Source organism: Metopolophium dirhodum, chromosome 3 (assembly GCF_019925205.1).
Source record: "Metopolophium dirhodum isolate CAU chromosome 3, ASM1992520v1, whole genome shotgun sequence".
NCBI classification, from domain to species: Eukaryota; Metazoa; Arthropoda; class Insecta; order Hemiptera; family Aphididae; genus Metopolophium; species Metopolophium dirhodum.
The window spans coordinates 25,547,704-25,561,990 of NC_083562.1; the positions used below are offsets into that span (position 1 = coordinate 25,547,704).

The 14,287-nt window shown below is 28.7% G+C and overlaps 1 protein-coding gene across 1 annotated transcript; it reads right to left on the minus strand.

The window, feature by feature from the left end:
* Positions 1 to 200: 200 nt before the first annotated feature.
* On the minus strand, positions 201 to 11,077 carry LOC132941192 (uncharacterized). The gene is made up of 6 exons (XM_061009129.1): positions 10,623 to 11,077; positions 3,504 to 3,668; positions 3,295 to 3,393; positions 1,791 to 1,912; positions 550 to 726; positions 201 to 475 (listed from the first exon to the last, which is right to left on the minus strand). The coding sequence occupies exons 1-6, from the start codon at positions 10,666 to 10,668 to the stop codon at positions 389 to 391; spliced, it is 696 nt and encodes a 231-aa protein (XP_060865112.1). The 5' UTR covers positions 10,669 to 11,077; the 3' UTR covers positions 201 to 388.
* Between the last annotated feature and the right edge of the window lie 3,210 nt (positions 11,078 to 14,287).

Below are 14,287 nucleotides of genomic sequence, written 5' to 3' on the forward strand. Positions count from 1 at the left end.
CATTAGATCTCTGTGCTACGTTACTACGACAACAAAACAGTAAATACGTTATGAGTTCTTTCTAATGCTCACAATGTTATTATAGTCACGATAGTATAATATACAGGTAAGAATTATATATAAATAAACTAGAGTTTCTAAAATAAAAACAGTTTATTTATTTGTTTAGTAATTATTGTTACGATTAAATAAAGATAATAATTAAACTAATATAGGTAATTGTAAAAAAAAAATATATTAAAAATCAACAAACATTTCAAAAAACATAAAAAATAACATTAACTTAAGTTAAAACAATAATTAACACTAGGTAATAAGTTATACGTCATGCGAGTTTCATATAAGCGTTTCATATATTTGCGCAGTAATATTATAGTTTTGACGTTGATTAAGTTTTATGAAGCTCGTAAACAGATAGGTAACCGGATAGAAATTTTTCTATTCTCATCCTTTGTACAAAATCCAACAGTAACATCTGGAAATTAAGAAACCTCAAATAAATTCATGCGTTCCAGATTATTGTACGTTGATAATTAAATTAATATTTACCTTTTTTTCTTCTGTGTTCACATTCAGACACTCAGCGAGTACAACGTAGGTAAAAGAGTTCAAAGAACTTGGAGCCACTTTTTTTAAAAGCGAGATCCTCTGGAGACCCAGGTCGTACGGAATGTGGAGATATATATGCCTAGCGCCTGTCCAATCCTTCCATGATTCAATCATTACCTAAACATACAATATAACCATAATGAACTATAGTTATTAATTAATGTAAAATTTGATTAATGAGATGTTTATATTATATATATATATTGTGTAAGATACTATGATATATAATATTATAAAATATAAATTGGTTAATTGTTGTACTAACTAGTAAAAATACCTTCAATAAACCTAACCCAACGGCCAACAGTATAACAAATTATAAAATTACCGATTGCCGAATAATCACTGTACCTATATCACAAAATGCTATAAAAACGTTTTCACTTTCGAGCAATCAAATATTCAAATGTCTGTATACAACACCGTAAAATGGGACGTCATTCCCATTTTTGTTAAAACTGTGCTACATTTTAAGCAGGCCGAGTTTTCTCCTTATTTGCAGGCTCCTTAAATAATGTTTCATGTCGTTACACTATAAAGTCTTATAAAGTTATAAAAATTTCCTAGCATTGCACCATGGATATAATGCATAAAAATAGTTGTTTCTTAGTTATGAATAATGATATGAAATGTTGTTTATAAAAATGTATAATGCTATAATAATGACATGATTGCGTATACAATAACGAAGTTGTAGAGAAGTATTAAATGTTGTCTCAGTGCCATTAAATACGTGCAAAAGACCAGAGGTGTCCTGGTCGCCCCCTCCCAAATTACACCCTTGTTGTAAAATAAAAAAATAATGAATCAAATTGTTATATCTATAACGTTACAACGAAACAGCATACGGTATCAATGTGATGTTATTGTAAAATGTCCATGATGTAAAGAACTGTGCGCCTATTTAAAAAAAAAAATAATAATACTGTTTTAATGACTACCGTAATGGATATCAGATGACTGAAATAATCCACACGTATTTTGTATACAATTTGGCATTGATTTTCGAACAAATCATCAAAGTAATTTAAGCGCTAATGTATGTATAAGACATGATGGATGTACCTACGCAATAAAATAGTGTTCTGATAGTCATTGTCCAGTTTTTATACATATATTTCATTATTAACTATCTACCTACAACCTACTATTAAATACAATATGTGCATTGCAATGTTTACCTCCACTAGACTGGTATCGAGAAGTTTAAATCCGGATACTATGTAAGAGATGCTAGTTGAAGTCGTTACGAACGGTCCGTTTCCATCCTCACACTCGATACTTTTGATTTCTCGATAAACGCCTGTAATATACATATTATTATAAATGTCATATTAATTAGTATAATTTCTATCGAATGTAATAATTATTGTAATTCACCGAAACCCGCGTCCACCGAAAGAATGCCGCAGTGAGGCTTCATACCTTATATACTTTGTGTGAAAATCGTCGATGTAAAAACAACTCTTCTAAGATAAGGTTATGGTGGCAGGTACCCACTTTGTGTAATAAAAATAAATATATGCAGGCTGTATAATTGACTTGCCTTGAGAGTTTATATTTACATTTTTTTTATCGTACAAACGGCACATGGAATAAAAATGACAAGACCGTGAGAATGTGTGAATACTGAATATAATATGTTCGTCTGCACCGGAGATTTAAAGATATTTGTTTGTTAAGATGTAACAAACTATCCAACAATACGTGAGACAAAATCGACTGCATGCATTTGAACATTATATAAACATTAAATGTGACTGACGATATAAAACGACTCAAAAGTTCAAAAAGTAATCTTCATCTAAACGACTAAACAAGATAATATTTATATAAATATTACTAAGTATTAATATACGACGGCAAACGGTTCTCGTGTAAATCGAAAAAATATAAATTTAGTCATTTTCTGATTACATTTTTTGTAGAAAAAAATGTTTTTTGTAAGTAATTTATTTACCAAAATATTTGATTTATTTTTTAAAAAATACTATCTTAAATTAGCTGTAAAAATGAAAAATCAATTCAGAAATGAGACGTTTTTTAGTTTCCTGAAAACTAGTGATTTTGACTTATTATCTTTTAACCGCACATTACAATATAATTATAATATTATAGTATCATACACATCATTGATTTTAGAGATAAATAGGTTTGATTTAACTATCGGTAATGTTTGAATTTTGATTAATTATTTTCCTAATATATTTAATATAATACAACTTAACGTGAACTGTTGTAGTCATTTAGTTTAACTTTCTCAACATTTGTTTATATTTAATGTTGAAATAGTAAACATGTTTAAAGTACCTATATATTTAGTACACCACTGTAGAATCGTAACATAGTTATATTGCTGTAAACAAAACATAATATGATTTCATGCACTAATAAACCAGTTTAATGAAATAGATTAAACTAATATAAATTTATAAGTACTAACATCGTTTATGTTAATTTATTGATCGACAGGTGGGTACTTACCCAAAAATTTATATTTTATTAATGAAAAATCACTTAAACCAATTTGATGTGGTTAATTTAGTTTCCTAATATATATATCTAAAGTATAAACTTATTTCTGTTAACTATATTATATATTATAATATATAGGTAACATAATTTATACATTTTTTTACTTTAGAATTTATTAACGTTAGTTTGTATATTAACTACAGCTCTCACCTTGATGTAATTTGAAATGCTCGTTTACTTCGTTCTGATCTTGTAGCACCGACATCAACGAACTTCGATCCTCGGTAAAATGAATGATGGGATATACAACTGATGATAAAACAAAATGTTTACAAAACGTGTATATTAAAAACATTAGTATTACATACATATTACATATTAATATATTATAATACAACAACAGTACATAGTATACTGACCATTTTTCTCCTTGCATTTCAACGCAGTCCCTTTGTTCAAATTGTCTTTTAATACTTCGGAAACATCTTGCAGACGTTTTTCCGTAACTTGGGAACCATCTCTGGCCGTGGCCGTAATGAAGGAAAACAGAGTCAATGGTCTTCGGCAGCTTTGATTTGTTGATTCTATATTATTATATACAAGTGAACATAATATTACTATAAATACAAATTTCTTCATATTATACGAAAGCGATAATTGTAAACTATCAATGGAAACATTTATTATTAAAAGAAGATAGACTTTCTATAGTTCAAAATAAAAGCTCACGGTAATATAATCATTATTCATTCAAAGAAAATAATTTAAAAAATAGAATCGACCATTATCACATAATGTTTAAAATGTTGAGCCTACTGTTTTATTTTAGTATTAAAAGTGGTCCTAAAAATAATTGTCCTCCAAAACTTAAACGTAATAATTACGTAATAATTATTAGTAAAATTGATAATTTTAGTTATCTGGTATATGGAAAAGTTTAGTTGATAAGTTGAAAACGAACCGAGACATATACGTATATAGTACAAATTGTTTGAATATACACTTTATTATTATTTATTAATAATTAAAGATAAGGAATAGATTTCGTAACAACGAATCCTTTAACTTCCATCTTGATGAGTTGTCTAAAATCTTAAGCGACTCGTAGTTAGACTCGGCGTTAGTGTACCTCAGTTCATAGACAAATCGGTGTCAGTGTACCTAGCTTTGTGAAATAATTTGACTTAGATGGACAATCAGAAGTCGCGGATTGGATTTAGCACTTGGTATATTTTTTTAACGTGGTTTGAACTACATACACTCTAAACTTTTCTGACATCTCCAAAGACAATCTTTGAGATTTTCGTCAAATTCAATTAAGTAGTTTTCGAGTATAATATAACAAATAGCAACCGAATGTGTATACAAAAAAAATAAAAAAGAGCGAGAAAGTGGATGTTGCTCTGCTGTATAGTAGCCAGTAATAAGTTACAAGTGGGTGTATAATGGATTGTATTAAATTTGAATTCAATGATATAATATCATTGATATTTTATATTGTTATTATTTATTATATCCTGTAAGTTGAATTAATATTATAAATTACAACAAAATAAATAAAATCGTTATTTTTATTCGTTTCTATGATGATAAAAGCATTAGAAATTAAAATCGCATTTTTAGCGGTTTTTCATAATTTTTCGGTGGTTTTTTCCGTGTATAAAATTACTATTGAGAAAATCGAAAAATGACCTGTTTAAAGTACCATCTTGATCCAATTTTCTAAAAGATAAGATACTATATGTTGAAATCGAAGCACTCCTTCTGGTAGAAATTTTGTATACAGGATAAAAAAAAAAATAAAAATGAAAATAAACACCATTGTAAAACCTGCTATTACTATTTAATATTATAATCTGCAACTAATGGCAACCATTTATAAACAAAAAAAGTTTCAACTTAGAATATAGAAAAATCCTTTCTTATTGCATATCTGGATCATTATAGAGGAACCAACTATTCCAAATTTCAAGTTCTGTAGTTTTGTAGTTTTTGCAGAGATGTAGTGATTCCCGATTTTAATTTATGATTATATAATTATACAACTGTTCTTTATTGAAAAATATATCAGTAGGTAGCAGTATACTAGTACAAAATATGCATAATTTATAATATAAATTTAATTTTATGTAAAACGTATTGTTATAAATTATTATAGTTGTATAGTATATATCTACGAATTTACCCATTGGTAGTGTTCAATTTTGAGTTACAGACCAAATATAGAAATATAAGTTATTTATACGTTTCACTCACAATTTTTTAAGATGTACCTCGTATAACTGCATAGAATAAACTAATTGAACTAATAAACACTTATTGGTTTGAAATTGATCCTGTTTATTAGTTATATTGTCTTAATAGTGCGTGGTAACAAACAATTTATTGTATCAATAAAATTAATTAATTTTGTGAAACTCCTTTTAATTTTTATTAATCCGATAAATTAATTTAGTGACCCAATTAGTATTTAGTATTTACTATATATTTATCGAATCAATAAACATTGTGCAACACATTTGAAGGATATTGACTTATATTATTTATTTACCTACTACATTATTTATAATTTTTCATTCCATCTTATGAACGACGTTCGATAATACTTATGATAACGAATTGGTAATACGTACAGCATTTATGTAAAAATTCCGTTAGGATTATTTCAGGGTAAATACCTACCTTTTATTTTTTGCTAAGCTAACATATAAAAACACTAATTTATTACTGTAATAATAACTAATAAATAAACTACATTAATATATTTATATTATATATAATATAAATTAAATACTGCAATATCTGTACTCAATAAGAAAATTAACTTAAAACAATTACATTTATTAACAAACAAAAAAAGGAAGAAAAAATTAAGTAAAGAGTTAGTTGATTGGGAGAAAAAAAATTCTTAATGATTTGAATGGAACTTTAAGCTAAAGATAAGGATTACAAACATTCGCTTCTTGTTCTGGTTGATTATATCATTTATATTTATATATTGTACATTTGTACTACACGATAATGATAAGTAACAAAAAGCTTAAACGTATTAAAATTGAATAAAAAAAATTCAAAAATTACTTGTAGATAATTATTATTTATTAGTTTTGAAATTTAATGCTAACTTAACCTATATACTTTGCATTTTTAATTCTTGCGCTTTTCGTAATAAAAACTACTTACCTATACTTTATATTAATAATTTTTTTAAATTGCAGTGTACCTAGTATAATATATATTTATTTTAATAAGACGATTGATGAATAATTATAGATTTTAATACTTGACATTTAAAAACAATATAGGTTACTATAGATTCCCCTTAACATATCATATTTGTACAAACAATTTTGAAAATGTTATCTAATTTATTATGTTTACTCACAAGTTACAACTATACATATGTAGATATGATATACTAGGTACCTAAGTAATAAGTTTAAGTATACCTACAACATATTATAGAAAACGGCGACCGAGCCTGAAAGCCTGAAAGCCTGAACTGTTTTCAAATGCGTTGATTTATATCTGTTTCAATGTTTCGTAATACGCTATAATAATAATACCATTATCCTACGCCGAAGTATCTAAAATGTCGTATTTTTGGTATTTAACTTTTATTTTAATTTATTCAAATTTATTTTTTATTAAAATATAATTATAATCTACACACAAATTAAGTACGATAAGTAATTTTGATTTAGGTTGCAATATATAGTGAGACTGACAGATTGGGATAGCACTCAGTAGTGCCTGCACCCGACAAATGTAATTTAATTATAAAAGTTTAAAGTTGAACGTAAAAAAAAAAATTCAGCAATAATTGATTAATTCTTTGGAACTCATGTTTTGTAACACACACGTGAGCAATCTAGGTAAAAATGTCCACGGAAAATACATATTTCCGAGGTAAAATTGTCCAAAACCAAAAATATCCGAGGAAAAATTGTCCAAATTAAACTGTTCTTAGCAAAGTTGTTTAGAATCAAAAATAGGATAAATATACAGGTGAAATTGATTATTAACTAAAAATGTATTTACAACACTGATTTATATTTTAAGATATAAACAATTAGTATATAGGACATAGGTATATATTTTATTTTTAAAAAGTCAGATAATTAATATTATTCATTCATTCATTCGTATGGTTATTAATATTATTAAAAATAGTCTTTTCCTACTACTTTATTATAAAATTTAAAATACATTTTCTGGTTTTCAAAAAATCAAAAAATCATATAATTAGCACATAAACACATATTACTTCCTTAAGGTCAATGATAAACATTAAAAAAAATGTCCATACTCCTTCCATTATTTTTATACTCTACACTTTTATATTTTCTTACAAATCAACATACATAATATTAAGTATTTATTTTTTTGGCGGATGTTGTCCAATTTCTCTTTGACCTAATTTGACTAATTAATAAAATTAAAACTAATAAACTAGCTAATTTTTTTTTTTATTCAATTTCGATACTCTTATTATTTTGATTTTGTACATTTTTGATATCGGGCAATTTTAATAATTTACAAAGGCAATTTTTAAGTTTGAACAATTTCACCGACTCACCGTGAACATTCTTGATTTTGGACATTTTAACCGTGGACATTTTTGGAGACTAAATATAGTCCAGCCATAATAATTACTTACAAATTACGTTCATACCAGCTACTGCACCAGCAGATATTATAACGTTTAAGTTAATCGGTCGTTGGTGTCTCGACGCGTCCATTCGTTCAAATTTACTGCTTATAAAATATTATGTAGGTACGCTTACAATTTTCATAAATATATTCAACTTCTTTTCTTACGCACCGCACGCTCGGTTTCATCGTAGGTTTAAGTACATAATAGAATAATTGTATTATTATAAATATATATAATGTAGCTAGATCGGAACATATAGGTATATAATATATTATATATATATATGTATATAGGTACCTATTATTTATAATAGTCGCGCGCAAATAATAGAAAGTATACGCTTCTACGGCTATACATGTAATAATAAGCCGAAGCCGGATTATTTGAATTCCGACTGAATAGGCATTCTCCGGTAAAACAAATGCCGCCGATTGTTTTCTACTACGTTTCACTAAAAAACAAATAAATAAATATAACACACTAATGATAATTAGGGTTGGTGGTGCCCACCCGCCCGCCATCGGTAAGTTGCGTGTCGGCCGGCAGATCACGAACAGCCCGTAAACACACGACCCGGCCCGATATTATAATAGTTAGGTACCTTCCTATATATATTATATACCGTTTATACGTGCCTATGATGGGGTCTTTATTACCAACGAAACTCCGCAGTGTCTATATAGGTAGTATATTATTTATTATAATATACACATTACACAGTGACTTGAAACTATATACGCGTATTGCCTCAAAACGCACGGCCTTCGACTTGACCTCAGATGTGAATATTTAACAAGTTTTATTGGTGTAAACGCACCTAAAATATTATAGTTGTAATGTTTTCCCGCCGCCGCCGTCATAAAATACGTTGTCAGTTACCCCGCGTTTTTAATAATTACCTTCTGTACGACATAATATATTACATACCTATAATCTATATAATATACGCGAATGCCGTGAAATTACGATTCAAATTAACTCTTTACCGGTTATCAGTATATTGAAAAACTATGCGCGACTGCTGCACGCCATAGATCATCTGTGTATTATTATAACGCGGTGTTGAAATTTGAAAATAATATAAATAATGAAATAATATAATATATAACATATAATATATCATATTAAATTATTATCCGCGAGTTTATGTTAGTATAATAACATACATGTATAAATCACTGTGGTATAATAATTATACTTACACCTACGACGAGGTTTTATAAATTAGATTACCTACGTACATTGTATATATATAATATGAACCGTACAGGTAGTTATTATATTAATATAGCATATAGACGTATAAGACATAGGTCATTATTGTACAACACCACAACGATTGCGGATAATAGCTATGATGTCGTTATTAAAATATATCAAAGCACTAACATTTACGATAGATGTATGTTTTGAAGTTTGAACTTATAAACTTGAATAATTTAAAATGTGACATTTTATTATACAAACATTATTGAACTACCGCAGCTATAAATATCACGTAGGTAATATACAAACAGATATAAAAATAAAATAATTTAATGTTTGACTGCTTAGAATAATCGATGCAATAAGTTATAAGATACCAATTTGAAACGCTTATATATTAATAAATAACAAATACAGTTGAAATCACTATTACCTTGACTCTGGTTAAAATGAAATATCGATTAATGTTCCCAGAAAAACTCCCATGATTTACGTATATTTGTCTACTGTAAAAATAGTTCTAATGAAAAATTGGATACATTGATAAATGAAGAATTTTTTAACACGCTTTATAATTTATATGTTAAACATTAATATACGAGTGAATGCGTTTTGCCAAATTAGATACAGTTGACAATAATAGTAATTTTGTTAATATTATGTAAGAATTAGAATAATTAAGTTACCCATATCGTAAAAACCCATAGCATAGCATTTTCAACTGTAAATATTAATGTGTGTGCATCATATTTTAATTTTAATGTTAATGTCAATGTGTATACTGTATACCATAACACTATAGTTTACTATACCTATAATATTATATAATAAGTACAGAAATGTTAAATTATATTTGTATGAAATGCCTATTTAAATTTCGGTTACAACAAAACAATACATTATTGTGTGATCCCTCAAATTTCAATTTAACTGATGAAAATATTATACTTGATAAATATTTATTGAATGAATTATGAAGCATGTTATACTAGTTTCATATCAATATTGGAATAGTTGATTTACCCAGTCATTTACTTACTTATTATAACGATAAATGATAATACATATATTTTAAAATTTCATATTGTTTAAGCATATACATTAAGTAGTAGGTAATTGATATCTAAAATAAAAACCATGTATCTCTGCAGTATCTACATGTAATTAGTATGTATTATTTTAAACATTACGTTTTTGGTTTATGTATTTGACGAATGACGAGCATATAGGAGCATGTTATATTGTATATATATATTTAATAAATATATATATTATATATGTGTATACAAGAGAAATAGGATCCATTTTTATATATAATAGGTATAGACATTTGTAGTATGTATAGTACTGTAGTAGGTAGGTACACACTTGAAGTAAAATAAACAAAACTCTATAGCACAGCGATACGTTTTTAATAATATTGAGAACGATATTGTTTATTGTATTCGAGCAATCATGCGTGTTTCAATATAGAAAGAATAAAATTTAAATTAATTCGTTTTTTTTTTTATGTAGGATTTTAAGAAGATTGTTTTTATTTTTGAAGGCAAACACGTTATTTATTTTTTTTAGTTTCTAAGCAATAAAAATAAGCTTCAGGTGTATTGTGAATTTGTCATAGTCAAATTATGTATAGATAGGTAGGTATTATTATAAGCTATATTACTATACTCACGGGAGATTATATTTAGTTTGAAAGTAGAATGAGATCCGTTCTCCATTTATCATATTACACACCACGCGTTTCCGCCGGTTGCACAGCAGTCTCAATATTTGTGCCTGTTCAGTAGTATCGTATATGACGGGATTTCTAACAGGTACGACAAGCAGTCATCACACGAAAAACTTAAAAAATTCTTCAAAGCAAAAAAAAAAAAAAACGATCTCTTATAGCACGCAGTAAGATAATATTATTATTATTGTATTTATTATGAACGCTCGAGCCGAGGATTTGAACCGTGGTCGTCGGTTCCGATAGAAACATCCATGACGGGATAACAATATGTTATATTGGCACGTAGCGATGTTTAATAAATTATTATTACTGTTAGACAATATTTACACGGTATGGCTCTTCGCCGGCGATCGAACGGCGAAGGAATGATTTTCGTCGGATACGCGCGGGCCGAGAGTCGCCGCGTGGTACCCGCCCACATCTATCAGGTGCGCCGCTAAACGAAGCGACTGTTGTTGTTATTATTATTATTATTATTATTATTATCACTGTGGTGGGAATCCGTTTGTGGCCGAAAATCCGCAGACCAAAATTATTATCGATAGGATTCGGCACGAACCGCCGTCGCACAATCTCTCCATCGATCGTTTATATTTATTATAAGCGTCATAATAATATATACCTATTGGTACTACCTCCGCCCGATCCACAAGTCTGTCGATTATCTGCGGTATACTATACACACGCATTTACACTTATACTATGATAATATTATTGTAGTACCTACTGAAGTGTGTAAAATGTGTCTATTATATTATTGTTCTTACGGTTTTTTTTCATCCTATTTCGGACGAACCCTATATCTGACTATATGCATTTGAAACGTATAATATAGATATTAGATATGTCATATAGTTGTCGCCGCAGTTTCGCAATCGTTACAATCGATTTGTATACAGATTTAAACCCTATACATACATTAATCAGTGGTGAATTTTAGGGGGGGATGCTTGGGAGCTAATAAGCACCAACCGTTCCGCATATTGAACTTTTTTTTTTTTTATAAAATACTTTAATATTACATATCTTACGTAAAACTAAACGTAAATATTTAGTTTACCTATTCATTATGGACTACTACCAAAAAATTAGTTAAATTTGTTTTTACCCCAAAGTTGTTCATGATAAGTACCTAAGGAGCTTTATTATCAACTTAGTGCCAACCATAAAAAACATCCTAGATCCACCGCTGACCTTAATATTGCAATAAAATATATGTATAGATGCCTACTGCCTACTAAGCATATAATATGAAGCTATAAATCGGCTATTCTATACTTAATATAGTTAATTATTATAATTTATAATATTATCGTTCGATGGTACTAAATATGTGTTAATAAGATTTATTTTTAATATATTATGACACATTGACACACGTATAGGCACTTATTTATAATGTACCTACCTATAATACAGTGTGCAAATGATATGTGTACCTATTACCATTGATTTTAAATACTAGTATTTATAATCAATGCCACTACCTACTTACGAGTTACGATATACAAAACAACGAAACCGTTTCCATCACAAACCACCGCGATGTAGATGAGAACTTAAACCGATATTCCAGCCACATATCATACAGATACAGTATTTGAGTATGCCGTATGTCGTATTTGTTCAAATATGAATATTTTATCACATGTTTATCATAATTATTGTGACGAACAACGTTTCAAACCTACATGAGTTGAAGAATTATATAATAAAATCTCACGTGAATGTATTATAATAATGAACTTGCTGGAATATAATATTTACGAATGTGTACGAATGATGAAGCACATTATATTGTTGTATTTTTCGAAGTATACTAGGTACGTTTGAACGTTTTGTAAAACAAATTGTATCTAACTATATATTTTTACCGCTTCTTTTCGGCGTCACGTGCGATAGTACCTACATTTCCTCACGGGTCCGTATTGTGCAGAGTTAACAAAGAGAGTGCGTCTATACGCGCTTGTCGCTTCACTATGTATTAGTATTTACTATTTATTATTTAATTTATATTTGTGTATAGGACATATAACCATATAGGTACCGACTATATACTAAGGTACCCACAACACTACAACGTACGACAATGGAGAATTATTAAAACGAAACGTTCGGACAGAACAAATAAACGTAAACACTAAAAATAATATAATGTTTCGGATTTTTTTTATCTCTGTCGAATTATAGTAAGTGGATGCACAGTTTATGAAATACGCAATAATATTATTTTTTATTATATGTATTTGTGGTGAATTTGATTTTAATCCTTTACACTATAGGATCACTTATATAGGTTCCTATAAAATGCCGTTGCCGTCTCTCGTCGGTATGACGGTATAGGTCTATAGCAGACTATACATAGGTCCAATAATAATACGAAATTTACATATTAGTTATAGCTTATTAGACTACTTGTTACAATACTCGAATGTCAAAGGGTTTCCTTAAAAACATTATAACGCATTCCCGAAGACTGTCAATGCTAATGTCTAACTGCCTAATATAGAGACAATAATATTACATTGACGTATAGGTAGCGACCGAATCGCCAATACTATAAACATAGTAATATAGAACTATTATAATAGGTAGTTATACATAGTATAATATGATATAATACATAGTTATTAGTTATACCTACCCACTCGGCCACTTGGTGTACGCTGTACGCGCCCAATAATCGTGATCCGATCCTATAATAGAAGTATAAAATCCTTTGTAGATCCGTTCGCCGGCAGCGGATAACGAGTTTTAGTATTTTTTTCAGCAGGCGAACAACTCAACTATAACTATATTATAATATATGAGTGTAAGCGTACACCCGCGACGACTGTACCCACGTTGCAGAAGCTAGTCGCCACTGTGCAATTATACTATGTATATAATATTATAATAATTATTATTGCGGCGCACAGTATACCTAATACAATTTTGCTACCTATAGTGTCGTGTTGGCGATTTACAATCTAGTGAATGGTTCACAAGGAGGAGGGGGGGGGATATTCGTGGTTTCAAAAACCTTGCGATTATTTTTTTGGATGGACTGAGCTGCACTCGGATTTGTCTTCCAAACGCGGTAAAAGTCACTTTTGTAAAACATCGCTGTCATTAGTAGAAGTGAGCAAAGTGAGTGTCTGATGTAGAGAACAGGTAGGTATTAGTTATATCGGGTACGTACCAAGTGAACTTCGTATTAATATTTTTTTTTACGGAATAACAGTAAGAGTATTTTAATAATGAATATAAATGGCTTAATTGATTTGTACTTCGACCACTATTTTATGTTTACTAAAACCTGATATAATATCACAAAATTACTGATCAAATTACAGTCTACAACAGTGCAATATTTTGCAACTATAGAGATTCCAAATTAGTTCTTTGAAAAATAATTAATCATTATTATGTATTCGTCGATTAAACCATACAGTGTGGATAGATAGTTTGAAAACCATAAAATGTTTTGGGGGATTTTCATGACATTATGACAACATGCTGCGCATGTAATAATTATATATAATACCCATGTAGAAATTCTAAGAATTGATATTACACTAGACCTTCAAAAGTCCCATATTGTTACAGTATGTGATCACCACTTT

Bases quoted from the DNA above. Each gene is read 5' to 3' on its own strand.
- LOC132941192 (XM_061009129.1), bottom strand. From the start codon at position 10,668: ATGGAGAACGGATCTCATTCTACTTTCAAACTAAATATAATCTCCC. The intron at 3,394-3,503 runs GTCAGTATACTA...TTTTATCATCAG, and splicing joins GAAATGCAAGGAGAAAAATG to TTGTATATCCCATCATTCAT. The intron at 476-549 runs GTAAATATTAAT...CTTAATTTCCAG, and splicing joins TGAACACAGAAGAAAAAAAG to ATGTTACTGTTGGATTTTGT.